Below are 18,238 nucleotides of genomic sequence, written 5' to 3'. Positions count from 1 at the left end.
ATAGCGGAAGCTATCAACTACCTCTAGTTTTTCTCCCTGGAATGAGATAGAAGTTGTTTCCTGTTTGTTTACAGTATTTATTGCACCTGAACATCTGCCACAAACAAAAACTAACTTCGTAGTTAATCTGCCTTTGATATTGCTGCACCTCTTATGTGTCCATAGCTTGCACCGGGTACATCTTATAGAGTTACTATCTACTCCTTTACTGCATACTGAGCAGGGCCATCCACCTGAAGGGGTTTGTGTTTTATCTACCTTCCTACTTATTAGGATTTTGGTTTTTGCTAGGTTGACTCTAAGGCCCTTCGATTCTAGTCCTTGCTTCCACACCTTAAACTTCTCCTATGCACATATCCACATGTGCATATATACACACATGTACATACACACATATATACATACACACACACACATGTATATACATGCACATATATACATATTATTCTTCATTATCATATTCGATTAATAATCAAATCAATCTACAGTTAAATCTATTCAAAATTAGTCACTCGTCAGATCTAAAATAAAATAAAAATAATAATAAAAAACTCAATGTAACTTATACTAAATATCTATAACTTAGCGATTTGGCAAAAGTGACCGATAGAATAAGTACTAGGCATCCAAAGAATAAGTCCTGGGGTCGATTTGCTCGATTAAAGGTGGTGCTCCAGCATGGCCGCAGTCAAATGACTGAAACAAGTAAAAGAGTAAAGAGTATAATCGAAAAACATTTAACAATATTTCTTAAAATAAAAACACAACTTATCTTATCGAAGAATTGCTGTAAACTAAAATTTTAAACATAAATTTTAAACGTAATACGTAGAACTTAGCATTTATACAAAATATATCGCATGAAAATACAGCGTAAATAAAAAAATTACGAAATAATGAGATAGAAATATGAATTTAAACCGTTAAGATGACTTAATGTATTTTAGATGTGAGAATAAGGAAAAAAAAATTAACTGTAGCATATCATTTACTTAAAAATACTAAAGTCTAAATAACTTAAATCTAAAATACATTATTTATTATATACAAAATGAAGCTAAATTATAATAATTCAATCTATTTACATTAATTTATTTATTTATTTATTTATTTTATAAACATCCTAGTTTAATGTTATTCTAAATATGTAATATATCCTTTCTTATTTTGTGCTAATTTATACACATTCTACTACTACAAATCATAGCTAGAACAATTAGTAACATAAAATAGGGTTCATATAAATACACAACTCAACTAAACTTATTATATAAGTAATTTAACTTATGTCTGCATTTAATTTTTCATTCATCTAGGGAATTAATCAATTTTTTATTATCAGTTAATAATATCTCCTTAAATTCATTAGTACATAATAAACAAGAAGCACTACCTATTCGATAAGATTTAACCTTACAAACTCTCCCAATTTAAATTGTACATAATATTTTTATATTTTAGTTCCCATATATATTTACTAAGGCCAGTGGAATTAATTAAATTTCTATTCTTAAAAGAATTCATATGTTTAGCCACGCGTAATTTAATTTTGTTAGCAGTCGACCCTATATGAATAGTATTTAAAATCATAACCATTCATACTATTATCATCAAGCAAAGTCACTACACATTTATATACTACATCCTCCAAATTACAGTTATTATTAAATTTACATTTATTTTTATCTCTACATGTACAATTAGTTATGTTCTGGTATGTATTATTATTATTGGAATAATTACTTGATTCGTTTTTGTAAAACTTATTCAGCTTAAATTTATTAAAAGAAGAAATAATATTACCAACATTATTAGTAGTAAAGTAACCAACTCCAAAATTATCACTAGAAAAAATGTTATTATATTTTTTATTATCTCTAATGAATTCCTCATTTATATTTAAAATCTCTTTAATAATTTTTGTTTTAACTTGAGCTCCATAAGGAATAATTAGCCAAATTTTGTTCTTATTATTTATATTATTACATTTATTTTTCATATTATAAAATTTATTATTATCAATAAAAGAATTAAATTTAATCTTATTTTTTAGTCTACTATTATTATATTTATGTTTTGTATTATCATAATCCCTATTATTAATTCTATAATTACCTAAATAAAATTTATCATGATTATTTATGTTAGGTTTATTATAAAAAACATAGGAATTATTGAAAATATAATCTTTTATGTTGTAATTATATTTAGAACTATTAAGGAATTTAATATTATTATTATATCCCGCCTCCCTCAGCGTCATTATAATAAGGTGCGTGTTTTTGGAAAATCTGAAAATTAGAAGAAAGCAACGATATTCTTTTACCTATATTATCTGTCAACGATTTCTTAATCAAGGGTGGATGATTACTATTAGCATTAATATATCTAATGTTTTCATTAATTTTATGGAAAGGTTGGGTCTTACCTGTTATTAAATTCAAACTAGCATCTAAGTAATTAACATTATAGTTCTCATTATATATAGTTATGCTTAATCCATATCTTAAAAAAAAACTATATAGTTTCTTCTTATATAATTCTGTTCTATTAGTGCAATCCTTAGTTGTTAATAAAAGGTCATCCCTATATAAACCACCCTCCAACTTTAATTTTTCTCATTGAAGTTCTGATAATGAATAAATACCCACTAAATCAGTTGCCTGTGCAGAATCGGGTGCCCCCATATGTATATCAAAATAGTCCTTAGTATCCTTCCTAGCCCACAATTTATTATTATATCTAATCAACAATTTCCTAGCCGTTTTTACTACATTAACTTTATCATAAGTCATACCTACCTTATTCATTGCATAAGTTAGGGCCTTATTGAGTACAATCTCATTAATAGAAGAATAATAATTGTCTATATCTATCTGTATGAATTTATATCTATTTTTATCTTTAATATCATTAAACCATTTTAAAGTATCATTAGTACTATTCCAAAGTTTAAGGTAATTGATTTCATTTAATTTATTGATATATTTATCTAAAATGATCTTACTTAATTTACCTAGATCTGATTTACATGGACAAATAAGTCTAACTTTAGAGTCAGAATAAAAACTATCCTTATAGTCTTTTAAAGTAATTCTAGGGTGCATAGGTACATAAGATTCAGCTTTATTATCTAAACTATATTTCACCATAATTAATTTAGAATCCTTATTTGTATTATAAAGAGTATTTTCTGGAACAATTTTATATTTTTTATTTATTTATTTCTCTAATAGGTTATCATATAATTTAACATCTAGTTTATACAGGTTCCTAGTTTTATCTGATTGTACAATAATTCCTTCCATATTACGCATTTCTTTTATTCTAATAGCTAGATTTCTTAAATATTCATTATGTCTATTTGGGTATTTATGAAATTTAATGTTCTTCACCACCTTCCAAATCTTATTCTCTAAAACCTGTATATCGCTATTATACGGGGGGGGGGGAGGTCCTTTCTAGATTTAAATTTTGAATTGATATAATTAGAATTCTCTACATCGTTAATATTAGATATGATATAATTATTGTAGTAGGCTTTCCATTTAATACTATTAATAAAATCTTTAATATTATTAATAAGTTTCAAAATATATTCCTTTCTAGATGGTATAGGAATATCCTTGCGTAGTCATTTTATACCATTTACTAGTTATTCTTTTATGTATTTTATTCTTTTGTTGATTTTTTGAATAAAGTTTTTATGATATAATTATTTTCTGGAGGGTATGAATTAAACTCTTCTTTATTGAATTATTCAATAGTGGTTTTTCTCTTAATCATATACATATATTTTATATTGGAAAATTTGATTTAGTATTGCTAAATTGAATTTTGCCCTGTAAGTTTTGGAATTTATTCCCTAATATTATTATGTTGTCTTATATATAATAAACGTGAAGTTGTGTGTCTGTGTAAAGCCTTTTTAAAAGTTTATAGAAATCCACATTTTCCACTTTTTCGTAAAAATTTTTACATCAATGGAATTTTCTTGACGTGAACTTTCCAGTGCAGTAATTAGATTTTTAAAATTCCGTTTACTTTGTGTGATTTAAGGGAGATTTGGCTGTTGTTTCTAGCAATTTTTATATTTCTTCCCTTCTACCTGTAGCGGCGTTCATCGATCATGCGCTCAACATAAAATATAAAGTATCTATCCTCTTGATAACAGAATCTACTTTCCTAGTCATTTCTTGTAGCCTTCTTATTATTATTTTCTTTTCTTTTTTTTTTTTCACTATTGTTATTGGCATTTCAGACAGCAGATGCAATGTGATAAAAAATCCAATCTTCTGAGGCAGCTTATGGAAATTGTACAAGTTTTGTGCAACAAAGTAAGTTTTCTTCTTTATAATTTTTATTCCAGAGAAAATGGATGAACCTATGGTCACTGTAGTGTCCTCCTACATTATAGAAAGTAAGAAGATAATTTTGAAAGTTATGGATGGAAATGTAGAAGCAGAAATTTCATACAAAATTTTTCACTCATGTAAACAAAAAGTTATCAGTTAATTTGTGTACTAGGAAAAAGTAAAATGAGTATGATGAGAATGTGTACCCTTTCAATACCAATCTACTGGAAGTGTTCTATGTTACCACTAGTATTTTTTATATCTAAATACAATGCGGAAATCTTTTTACATGAATGATCATGATAAAGGTAATCACCATTCCACTGCTCTTTGCTATAGTTGTTGGTACAATGATACATGAATTAAGAACAAATACAGGTTTTCCAGAAAATCATCATAAACAAAATCTTCAGTTGTGACTAATGTAGTTAGCAATGGAAATATACCATGAAAGAAAGATGGCTTTGTAGATGTGAAAATAGTTTCTGTAATCTAATGAAGGCAGATGATTGAAGTGAAAGTATATGTAGATTAAGAAATGCATGGGGAAAAAACACAGAAATACTACCTATACTGGCTACAAAATTTTGCCCATTTAAGGTAAGATATGGGCAGCAATTACAGAATAACTAAAAAGCCTGGAATTAGCTGTGACCTATTGTTCTGAAGTAGTATTACAATGGTTTCATCTTTGTGACTGGAGATTTTAATGGGCATGTAAGACAGCAACCTGCTATCTTCCATGGTGGGGACCATGGAGTTGGTTTCAGAAATGAAGAGGGAACTAGATTCCTGGAGTTCTGCAATGCAAATAGCCTATTGATCTGCAACACCAACTTCAGGAAGCCAGCTAGCCACCTGATAACCTATCAATCAGGTGACTCTGCTAGCCAGATTGATTTCATTCTCACCAAACAGCGGGATGCATGGTTGCTCTCAAATACAAAGACGCTCACTAGTGAAGAATGTACCCCCCAGCATAGACTAGTTATTAGTGATATTAAACAGGCCAGAAGGAAGCCAAAAAGCAGATCAATCTAGAAAAGAAGGACTTGGAAGCTTAAGAACCCTTCACCTAGTCAAAGATTTAGGGATATCCTTACCAAGAAATTTGATGAGAGGGAGGAGGAGCTACAGTCCTGTGACATAGAAGGCAGCTGGGAATTCCTGCGAGACAGCTTGCTAAATGCCACAGACCAAATCTGTGGCTGGTGCAAAGTCCCTTCCAGACCTAGGGTAACATGGTGGTGGAACAATACTATAGACTGGGCCATTAGAGCAAAGAAAATGGCCTGGAAGAGCGGGGGTAGCAGAAGAATCTATCAGATAGCCAAAAGGGAAGCTAAGACACAGGTATATTTAGCCAAGGGAGTAGCAGAAAAGAAGAAGTTTGCCAATGTTCAGTGACGTTAGGGCCAAAGAACTGAGGTATTTCGGATTGCAAGACAGTGTGTGAGAGAACACCATGATATCATAGGAGATAAATGTGTCTACATGGATGATGGTGCCCTTGCGCTTAATGATTCTGTAAAGAAAGAGGCTTGGAGATGCCATTATGAAAGACTGCTGAATGTGGAGAATGAATGGGAGGAGCAGAGTCTGCCAAAGGTTGGCTCAATTGAGGGGCCAGCTACCTGAATCTGCAGTACCCTGGTAGATAAAACAATTAAGGATATGAAGACACGGAAAGCCCCCAGTCCATCAAGAATCACCACAGAGATGCTTAAAATATCTGGCAGTGTCAGCCATAGCCTAGTCACTCCTATAGTCAATCAGGTGATACATGAAAGAGTCACACCCAATGACTGGTGTAGCAGCACCATAGTCAACTGCTACAAGGGTGATGCTTTAGATAGAAATAACTACAGAGGTATCAAATTATTGGATCAGGTAATGAAAGTTACCGAGAGGGTCATAGCCCAACTAATTAGGAAGAGAGTTAGCCTAGATGAGATGCAGTTTGGTTTTGTGCCAGGCAGAAGCACCACTGATGCTATATTTCTGGTAGGGCAACTGCAGAAGAAATATCTAGCTAAAGATAAACCTCTGTACTTGACTTTTGTTGACTTGGAGAAAGCCTTTGACAGGGTCCCCCAATCCCTTATCTGGTGGTCAATGCAGAAACTGGGGATAGATGAGTGTTTCGTAAGAGCTGTACAACCCTGTACAGGGATGCTGTCACTAAGGTGAGAGTTGGCAACAAGTATAGTAAAAAAATTCCGAATAGAAGTAGGGGTTCACCAAGGATCAGTCTTGAGCCCCCTCTTATTCGTTATAGTCCTCCAGGCAATAACAGAGGAATTAAAGACAGGCTGCCCTTGGGAGCTCCTCTATAATGATGACTTTGCTCTAATAGCTGAGTCACTGCCAGAACTAGAGACGAAATTTAGGGTGTGGCAGCAAGGTCTAGAATCGAAGGGCCTTAGGGTTAACCTAGCAAAAACAAAAGTAAGTAGGAATTCTGTCAAATCACAGACACCTTCAGGTAGAATGCCCTGCTTGATCTGTAGAAAAGGCATGGGTAGAAACTCCATACGATGTATCCAGTGTAAGCTATGGACACATAAAAGGTGCAACAATATCAAAGGAAGTTAACCGGGAAGATAGTTTTTGTGTGTGGCAGATGCACAGGGGCAATAAGTACTGAAGACGTACAGAAAACAGATTCCATCACATGCCATGGGGAGAAACTAGAAGTAGTTAATAGCTTCTGCTACCTAGGCAACTAAGTCTGTGGTGGGGGTGATTGCTCTGAGTGTGTAGTGGCTAGAATAAGAATAGCCTGGGCAAAGTTCAGAGAGCTCCTACTTCTGCTGGCAACTAAGGGTCTCTCTCATTCAGGATGAAAGGTGGACTGTATGTTGTATGTGTGCAAACTGCCATGCTACACAGCAGTGAAACATGGGCCATGACTGCTGAGGACATGTGTAGGCTTGAAAGAAATTAAGCTAGTATGATCAGCTGAATGTGTAGTGTCAGTGTGCATACATGACAGAGTGTAAGCACCCTGAAAGAAAAGTTAGGCATAAGAAGCATCAGATGTGGTGTTCAAGAGAGACAACTGCACTGGTATGGTCATGTGTTACGCATGGATGAGAACAGCTGTGTGAGGAAGTGCCACTCCCTAACTGTGGAAGGGGTAACCCAGGAAGACATGGGATGAGGTGGTGAAGCATGATCTTCAAACATTGGGCCTTACAGAGGCAATGACTGGAGACGGAGACCTTTGGAGATATGCTGTGATTGAGAAGACCCTGCAACTAAAGTGAGATCGCAGCCATGCATGTCTGGCCCAGTTAAGAGTGCCCCTGATGTGTCAGGCGATATGATATGCTTGAGAAGACCTGTTGAGTCAAATAAAACCAATATTGTAACTATGACCAATGCCCCCTGACTGGCTCCCATGCCGGTGGCACATAAAAAGCATCATCCAAACATGGTCGATGCCAGATTTGCCTGGCTGGCTCCTGTACCAGTGGCATGTAAAAAGCCCCACCTGAACATGATCGATGCCAGGTCTGCCTGACTGGCTCTTGTGCCTGTGGTATGTAAAAAGCACCCACTACATTCTCGGAGTGGTTGGTCTTAGGAAGGGCATCCAGCTGTAGAAACATTGCGAGATCAGATTGGAGCCTGGTGCAGCCGCTGGCTCTCCAGACCTCAATCAAACCATCCAACCCATGCCAGCATGGAAAACGGACATCAAACAATGATGATGATGAGATAGAGCATAGATGGACTGAGTGAGCTGCTAGACATTAAAAGTATAAAGAAATGACTGTATTGCTCTGGATGAAATGACAAAAGATTAAAATAAGTTGTGGTATGCTATACTACAGACTATTCAATACATGCAATGTAGGAAAATGAATGTTAAAATGTTGATGATGGAAATCTGAAATCATTCACACATGGTGTGTGAATAATATTCTTAAGGTCAACTTTTACTCATTTGCAGTGAGTTTGATGCTTTACCACTAATTCAGCTCTATCTTAATTCAGTTTTTTGCACTATGATGAACCAGTGGTAAGCTGCATTCCAACATAAAATAATCTAATTTTGATTCAGTAGAAAAAAAGTTATAAAAAATGTAGGGCCAAAAATGGGAGAGTAATGCCTGACATGTACCTTCACTCGTAATTTCTTGGTTATTTAAGAGAAAAAACTATACTTTGATTATACTCTTTTAGAAGAACTCGACAAGTAGAATCTTTTGGTGAAGGCCTTGTTAAAAGATATTAGATAGTAAAATGTTATGCAGGTTTAAGTAGCCAAAAAATTGGTGACGCCTAAAATTGACTTTAACTCAAAATATCTCAGGTATTTGAAAAGCAAACTATACTTCAATTACACCCTTTTAGAAGAACTCGAAAAATGTTATGCAGCTTTAAGTAATGAAAAGAGAGTGATAATTGTTTTGTTTTGTTGTGTTTATCATTCATACATGGCAATGTGTGAATAATATTCTTAAGGTCAATTTTTACTCATTCGCAGCCAATTCAATGCTTTACCACTAATTCAGTTTTAGCTCAATCTTAATTCAGTTTTTTGTACTATGATGAAGCAGTGATGGGCTACATTTTAACATAAGATAATCTGATTTTGGTTATGATAAAAAAAATGTAGGCCAAAAATGGGTAACATTTAAAATTTACTTTCACTCATAATTTCTCAGTTATTAAAAGGAAAAACTAAATTTTAAATATGCCCTTTTAGAAAAATTTAACAAGTAGATTCTTTTGGTGAAGGCCTCATTAAAAGATATTAGATAGAAAAAAAGTTATGCAGGTTTAAGTAGCCAAAAAATTGTTAAGTAATGCCTAAAATTGACTTTGACTCAAAATATCTCAGGTATTTGAAAAGCAAACTATACTTCAATTACACCCTTATAGAACTCGATGAGTAGAATCTTTTGGTGAAGACCTCATTAAAAGATATTAGATAGAAAAATGTTAAGAAGCTTTAAGTAATGAAAAAATGTGATAATTTGTTGTTTCATTTTGTTTTGTTTACACCTATGTTCGGAGTGTGACTGCTGTGACAACTGACTTCTACTGCTACAAAACACTAGGGAATGGGTTAATGGACCCTGCGTAACTGGACATTCCCCAGACTATTTTTCTTATGAAGATGGGCCCTAGCTTTTCTCTCTTTTCACATTGTCCGATATCACAAAGTGAAAAAGCAAACTAGAATGCTCTTATTGCTCTAAAAAATGTTTTTTCATTCTCTTAGCATTATTATTAGCTACTTTTTTCTTTATGCATAAATTTATTTCTTATTTTTTTACATGGAATTTGTGTGTTTTCATTTTTTTCGTATGTTTTTTCTTGGCGCATTAAATAACTATACAAACTTTATAAATTATATGTATTACAGCAGATCTAATATTAATTATGTTTATAAATATTTATATAATTGTAATTATCTGTCTTACTTGCAATTACAAAGATACTTAACCCTTTCATTACTGTATTTCTGATCAAAGTACACCCCTCATGAGTTTCAATTAAATTCTAAAATAATCATGAATTTAGACCAGTTTCATTAAACAACTGTAACCTTTTTACTTATCAACATATTAATGTGATTTTTGGAGCACAATTGAAGAAAGGGTTCTTAATCAATTCTATTGCATAACTATTGTCTCAAACTGACTCTAATTACAGGTCAATACTGGTAAACTGAGCAAAATATGACTAGTGACCGAGACCTTTGGAGATATGCTGTGCCTGGGAAGATCCAACAAGCCAAGTGTGACCATGGCCCATGGCCTATGCCAGTGGGTGTAACTAACCCACTTATGAGTACCCCTCATTCATTGGACAATGAACTTTGCTTGCAAAGACCTATTGAGGCAAGTGAAAACAAATCAGAATCGCTGGCATGGCTGATAACAGTACCGCCTGATTGGCACTCGTGCCAGTGGAACGTTAAAAGCACATCCAAGCGTGATTGTTGCCAGGGCCACGGATTGGCTCCCATGCCAGTGGCATGTGAAAAGCACCATTTGAGCGTGATCCTTGCCAGAGTCACCCTACTGGCACATGTGCCGGTGGCATGTGGAAAACAACATTCGAGTGTGGTCATTGCCAGTGCCTCCGGACTGACTCCCATGCAGGTAGCATGTAAAAAACATCTTTTGAGCGTGGTCATTACCAAAACCGCCTGACTGGCTTTTGTGCCGGTGTCATGTAAAAGCATCTACTACACTCTCGGAGTAGTTGGCATTAGGAAGGGCATCCAGCTGTAGAAACTTTGCCAGATCAGATTGAGCTTGGTGCAGCCTCTGGAAAGCGGACGTTAAACGATGATGATGATGATGATTCTTGTACACCATGTGCTTTTGTACTTCATTCATTCTTTTTCTCAATATCTCTATATCTTCCGTTGACAAACCCTCAAATTCAGAATCACTGCTTGACAGCATGAAACTCCTATCCATTTTCAAAGTTGAAAAAATTGACGCTGAAAAAATGTGGAAAAAAATCTCCTAAAATTCACTGAGTTCAGATATCACGACAAATAATATCGGATACTATTACTCAACTATTTACAAAGTGAAATCACATGTTTCCATGGATGTATTAACAAAATTTGTGTTCAAATTCACATTTAAATATCTATGGGTACTCTCGGCCAGCTACAGCCAGGTTGGTCATTTGAACCAAAAAATTTTTCAGCCGGGTTGGTGGCAAAAGGGTTAAATGACAACTTGTCAATCCAAGGCAAACATAAAATCCAGTCTATAATTGTTTTGCTTTGTTTTTTTTAGTTGACCTTTTCTCCTAATTCATTTTTTCCTCATTACTTATAATTAGTGCTTTATAGTTTTTTTATTACAGCTCTCTTTTTAAAAAATTTTATTTCTGATAAATATTAATTAAAAAATTATTTCTAAATAGGCAGATTTCATAATACTCAATGTAAAGAAAATACTATTCAATTTAGAATTTCTAACAAAAATGAATAGGAATCAATTAAAGATCAATAAGAAATGAAATAATATAAAAAAAGTAAGCTAAATTTATCATTAGAATAAAAACTACTAATTTTTTCTGCACCACCTGTAAAAAAAGTGGACTAGAATGAAAAATGCAAGCAAGGGCTAACAATATTCTTAAGTATTTAATAAACCTGGAAAAATACGGGACAAGAAGTAAGCCTAAAATAAAAGAAAAGAGCGTAAAATATTGCTGCTCAAATAAAATTTGAATGGGTTGCCAATTAAATAAAATATTCAAAAAAGCCAAGCCATTCAATACTGATCAACCATCTTTCACCCAAATTATTTCACTATTGCTAAGCTTAACTGTAAATAAATTTTAAATCATTTTAATATATGAAAATAAAGTGGTTATATTTTGTAACATTAGTAGTTAAATTTTTTTTATTTACTAAAATATTTTACAAATATAAAGAAAGTGGGTAAATAAATTAAATGTTTGACTATTGTAAAATTTAAGCCTATTTAAGTAATTAAATGTTTTCATTTTATTTTTGGCAAAATTATTTTACTTCACTTTTAAAATTTTTATTTTTAGTTAGTTAACTGTTTGTCAGATCAAATGCAGATGTCATAGAGTTAATCATAATGAAAGAAAATAAAGATCATCCTTATAGCATTATATTAATAATAGACAGGCAAAAATGAATCTCTATTTCAAAAATCTTAAAGCAGTTTTTACTTGATACATGGGAATTTATGATAAAGCATCAGATTATTTTTATTGAATTTTATATTTAGCTGCAGTATTTTAAGCTCTTTTCTTTTATTTTAGGCTTACTTCTTGTCCTGTATTTTTCCAGGTTTACTAAATATTGTTGTTGTTATCCCTTACTCGCATTTTTCATTCTAGTATAGTATGTGTTGCAGTTTGTGAATGTTTTGAAGTTGAGTGAGTGACTAATGACATCATCAGTAGTTATTGCAAGTGATAATATCATGATTTGAAATTGAGAGATATTTCATTTTGAAAACAGTTTTTATCTTTAGAGAAAGAATAATTTTTAGAAATTTCAAATATTTTATAAAGAGCTTAATATCCTAACTTGATAATGTTAGTCATTTGGTACCAAACAGCAGATCAACTGACCCATAATTGAAGTTGTTTTCTCTTTCATTCATCTTTAATCATAAGTAGTGTTTATTTATTGAAGGACAGCTGTCAAGAAGGACACATAATTGTAAAAAATGCTTTGACAAATCTTGAAATCAACTAGATTTGCATATGGTATGGACATAGAATACTTTTGAAGAAAGTTTATCCACTTTAGCAACAACACATCTGGTTAATCACTGTAGTTCAAGATATTGATAAAATCAGTGTGCAGGCATGAACAAGCTGTCTGTTTCAGAATTCCAGTTTAGATCTAGCCTGCAACAATGAAGAAAACTATTGTAAAGCCATTCAAACAAGCTAATCTGCATATAGTGCTTAATTTCAATTTTAATGAAAGCTGTTGGTTAAAAACTTATTTTCTTAATTATAAGATCAAGAAGTTTCACTCCTTTATCTACTTTTTTTTGTAAATTTATTCCATGTTTCTTTTCAGTTCCATCTGAAGCAAACACATCTATCAGCCGATGAACAACCAGCTACCAAGAAATTTCTATCAGAAATTGATATTTTAAAGGAGTCTTATAACTCTCTTCAAATACAAGTAAGGAAGATCCAAAAAGGATTCCAAAATATTTCTTTTATGGTTACTTTTATTTTTTAATTAGTTACAGAGAACTGCTAGTCTTCACAATCCTCTATTTATGAAAGATTCATATTATTAAAAAGTGCATTTCCAAACATTTTTTAAGGTATTTCAAATGGAAGTTAATTTAATAGTCAGATGGATAATTTAATGGTTGTGGATTCATGACTACAAACATTTAATGTTATGTCTCAGTTTAATTATCTAGAAAATATGCACGGGTTTATGTAGGAGAATTACCTTGTAATGAACAAGCAATCTATTAGGAAAATGAGGATAATATTTGCATGGATAAATATTTGCTTGAAATTGCACACCAATTCTCTAGAACCTCACACTACTAGCTTAAAAGGAAAACATTATTTACATTGGATATAATGTACTCAGAGCTACACTTTACCTGAAACAAAGAAGGCATGGACATAGTTCTAATGCCTTTAATCAAAGTTTATCCAGAGTTAAGCAACAATGACCTATATGTTATTCTATGTAGTCCATGAAATGTTTTTAGTAGCATGATATTAATAAAATCAGTATACAAGCATGGTAAAAGCAAAAAGAATATTTAGTCAAATAGTCTTGTGTAAATGTGATGAAATTCACCTGTTATTTTGTCAGCCCAGTAGTTTCACTAGACCCCAGTGTCGAGCCCAATCCTGAACCAATGGATTTTGTACCATTCAAATATGAATTTTAAAAAATGAGAAGCCATTTATCATTTCTGGATACATGCAGATAAGAACAGATTATACCTGAAGATCTTATATCAAACATACCAATGTGTGTACATCACAGCCTGACGATTCATTGCTTCAAAAGTTTAAATTGATTGGTGAGAGCAATTCATTTTACATAATGGACACTATTATTCAACACTATAATTCAAAATTAATACCGCTTGGTGCAGACATTAAGAAGAATTTGTATAATTGTCTGACAAACTTTGAGAAAAAGTTGATTTCTCATTCCTCTGAGCTAATGAACAAGGGAACATATTGGTTGAGAACATTTGGTTTGAAATATGAGGAGAAGTCATTTTTACTTTTGGGGTAAATGTTATGTAACAAACTTGTTGGCACTGGCTTGAAAAATAATAGCTGAAAATTTTCCTGAAATTCCAATACAACCTACCATTTTTTCTCACATGGAATTTCTAACATATAGTCCAAACTGCACATTGTTTATCCATCACATCAAAAACAATAATTCTATTTTATCAACCAATTTTTTCAGAGATGTTTATGACAACTTAAATTTACCAGCATTACAAGAGCTAACTACACAGATAACAACACTCTACTTGCCACAAACAAACATAATTCCTTCAGTTCAAGTTCAAATTACTAATCTCCATGCTGGCCCATACAATTATGGTCTTTTTACACTTGCATACGTATTTGAACTAGTCATTGAAAACTCTCCAGAGAAGTTTTTATTTAATCAGTGAAACATATTAGAAGAATGAATGACTCAATAGGAAGTGAATCAGCTTTAAGTAAACCTGAAGTTAAGGAGTATATTAGTGCATTACATGATAAGTACATTATAATACTGGCAGATAAAGCAGCAGGGAAAATATATTTCAAAATGGTATTAGGTTATGACTGGTGAGTAAGCAGTGACTTTAGCTTTAAAGGTAATAGTACATATAGGATTGTACTGAATAAAACTACCAAGGTAATAAGAAAATTAATACCTGAAGTGGAAAATTGTTTTTGATTTCTAGGTACTATATAAAAGTAGATTTATTGCGGTTCCAGAAAATGTCCTAGCTACTATCTTTATTGCTTAATGGAGCTTTAAATACTGTTAGATAATACTTTATGGACACTGTGAATTAATCTTTTGGAATTCTGGGGTAAGCCTATTTTGGAGCATAAGGTCCAATAACAAATTTTTAAACTACAAAGTGTTAAAGTAATTAAGATCATGCATGTTTATGATTTTTCTACACTACACTAATCTTGATTTGAAAAGATATATTTAGTGTTTGATAAGGGTTATAAGTATATTTCTATTAAAAAGGTGAAGGTTTTTTTTTTTTTGTCTAAGTGTAGATTTGATGGTTATACATGTTTTAGTAAAAGTAGACTAAAGGAGATGGTCAGCTTTATTGTTAATAATAAATGTTACATCTGCTGGGATAGTTTTAGACAAATTAAGGGGATTCTAATGTGTGGTAATTGTAGCCCTTTTTTAACAGATTTTATATTTGTCTTCATGCAAATTCGATATCCTTAATGATCTATGCTGTAGTAAAAGGATAGGTTTGGTCAAACAATTTTGATGCATTGCATCATTGCCATGGGCTACAATTTCTCTGTGGATCGGTTGTATGTTTTCCAGTTAAGTAATTAGATAGAGTAGAATAATAAATATAGTTGGAATGTTTTTAGATAGGATTCAAAATTTAATGGTACATGTGAAAAAACAAGGTTACAATGATAAAAGGTTGGTTAAAGAAGAATTGCTTGTACAACTCATTTTTGCCAGCTGAGTAAATTGAAGCAATGAGAAATAAAGTATCTTGCTCAAGGACAATGCACAGCTGAGAATCAAACTCAGCTTTATGGTTGTGAGCTGAATACCCCGGTCACTAAGCCACACACCTCATAAATGTTTATAGATTTTAGGAGTATGTGCTAGTTTAAATTCCAAATATATTTGTTTATTCTATAAATTTAAGTTTAGTTTGAGTTGTTCTCAGATAACAGGCATGTTGCCATTTAATTGATTGAGTCTCTTTGTAATTAAGACATTTATTTATGTTATAATTTGTTTTAGTTAGGTGGTTTTTGCCATGTCTATTTTATTTTATATATAATTTTTAATTTAATTTAATTCTAATATAATTTTATTTTGTTTTACTTCTGATTTACAGTTTATTTGGTTAATTTATTTTATATAACTGAACATATTTTATTTATTGATTTATGCTTGTCTTTTTCCTTGTACATTTTTCAAGGATGTTGGTTTAGAGGTATATAAACTGTTCCACTAGTTTATATTAGGCTTGTTTTTGGTGTAATTTCATGTTTGTAATATGATATAGATTGAGAAGCAACATATCTAGTAGTCTATGTTCTTCAAATAGTCTATATGTTTTAAGTTCTAAGTTTGCTGTTCCTTGTGTTGGTGTTACTATATTTGGTATCAGGTTTTGAATGATTTTGTCCTCAATAAGTTTAGTTCACTAGCTCTATTTTGTACTATAATTTTAGGATCACAATGTCCTTTGTTTGAGAGTTCTTTGTTTTATAGATACTGTTTTGTAACTATAAGTTAATATTAATTTGTTTAATTTGATGTTGGTGTAATGGATATACTATGCTAATGTTTCACTCCTATTGATTTCTATTGACTCCCAAGCAGCACTTTTGTTATTAATGTTGTTGACACTACTGGATTGAATATTACTGCCTAGTTGTGGAAACCATAATGATATCCATATAAGGCTTGGATAACACTTAGATAATGGTGTCTAGTTTTGAGAGGTTCTGTGACATATATACAATGGCCTTCTTTTGTGTTTTGCTGAGTCCACTCACAAGGCCTTGGTAGGACCAGGGTTGAAGTAGAAGACATTTTCCCTGGCACCTTGGGCAAGTGTTTTTCACTATAGCTGTAGACCAACCAAAGTTTTGTGAGTGCATTTGGTAGACGTGTATGTGTGATATATATATTTGTGTGTGTATGTGTGTTACTGTCTCCTTACCTTGATATCACATGTTAGTTGTAAACAAGTGTCACTGTCATGCAAACGGTTTCCTCTATTTCCAGTATTCTGTGAAATCATGTTTGGTCAAGGGAAAATATTACTTTAGTTGGAAATAGGTGAAGGTTGACAACCAGAAGGGCTTCCAGTTGTAGAAAATCTGCCTCACCAAATTCCACTCAACACATGGAAAAGTGAATGTTAAAACAATGACAGTGATGATGAGGATATAATTTGTGTTTATTTCATTTTTCTACTCTAGCTTAAGTTAGACAACTGGTTCTCAACAAGAGTCTACATGACCCTTGGAGGTCCATGTAAGATTTCGTTGTTAAAATTTATGTGCACTATATTGCTTATACTTCTTCAATGCACCAAATATCTCAACAATTTTTAACATACAATTCCTAATATTATTTAATCCAAAAATATAATAGGATTTTTAAAAGATTGAATGGAAGTAAGAGATCTTTCATTTTAATTATCTTCAAAGGTGTGAAGCCAATGGACAATTTGTTGACTGGGAAATGTTAACATCACTGCTTGTAACTTGAAGTGCAGATGTAAACAAACATATTGACACACATGCATGCATACATACACATTTGGTGGGCTTCTTTCAGGTTCTGTCAACCAGATCCACTCATAAGACATTTTTTTACAATAGCCTGAAGCTATCATAAAAGACACTTTGTCAATATGCCATATTATGGAACTGAACCCAAAAACCACATGGTTAGGAAATTAATCTCTTGGCCACATTGCCACTTCTATGGCTGTGTGGCTGTATTTTATTATTTTATTCTTATTATTCTGTGTGGTTATATTTTATTCTTTTACTTGTTTCATAGACTGCGGCCATGCTGAAGCACCACCTTAAGGGGTTTTAGTTAAACAAATTGACCCCAGGACTTATTCTTTGTAAGCCTAGTACTTATTCTATCAGTCTCTTTTGCCAAACCGCTAAGTTATGAGGGCGTAAACATACCAGCATCAATTGTTAAGCGATGATAGGGTGGACAAACACAAGCACAAATATAAATATATATATACGATGGGCTTCTTTCAATTTCCGTCAGCCAAATCCACTCATAAGGCTTTGGTCAGCCGAAGGCTATAGTAGAAGACACTTGCCCAAGGTGCCATGCAGTTGGACTGAACCCAGAACCATGTGGTTGGGAAGCAAGCTTCTAACCACACGGCCATGCCTACATCTATATATATATATATATATATTTTAAAAATAACGTCGACCACTAACATGGACAATTAATGCGCTAGAAATAGATCACATTTTGTGTCTATTAAGACCTAAAAGGTTCTCAACATGAAATATAGCAGCATACCAAAAACGTGAGCGGGCAAGACATTTAAAATCACCTAAAAAAATCATTATTAAACAGGAACCAGGTTTCGGATTTAACAAATTCTTACCATTTATCTATTCCTCATCAGCCTGAT

At 32.5% G+C, this 18,238-nt stretch overlaps 1 protein-coding gene across 1 annotated transcript in view; it reads left to right on the top strand.

The window, feature by feature from the left end:
- The window catches only part of LOC106881258 (uncharacterized), a 63,632-nt gene that overhangs the window by 20,246 nt on the left and 25,148 nt on the right, over window positions 1-18,238 (top strand). The window contains exons 4-5 of the mRNA XM_014931579.2: window positions 4,262-4,337; window positions 12,913-13,020. Coding sequence (XP_014787065.1) covers window positions 4,262-4,337; window positions 12,913-13,020 — 184 coding nt within the window. The remainder of the gene's footprint in view (window positions 1-4,261; window positions 4,338-12,912; window positions 13,021-18,238) is intronic.

This window comes from Octopus bimaculoides, chromosome 15 (genome assembly GCF_001194135.2).
Source record: "Octopus bimaculoides isolate UCB-OBI-ISO-001 chromosome 15, ASM119413v2, whole genome shotgun sequence".
Lineage (NCBI taxonomy): Eukaryota > Metazoa > Mollusca > Cephalopoda > Octopoda > Octopodidae > Octopus > Octopus bimaculoides.
Note: the sequence above shows the minus strand (reverse complement) of the source record. Positions and strands in the feature narration are given on the sequence as shown.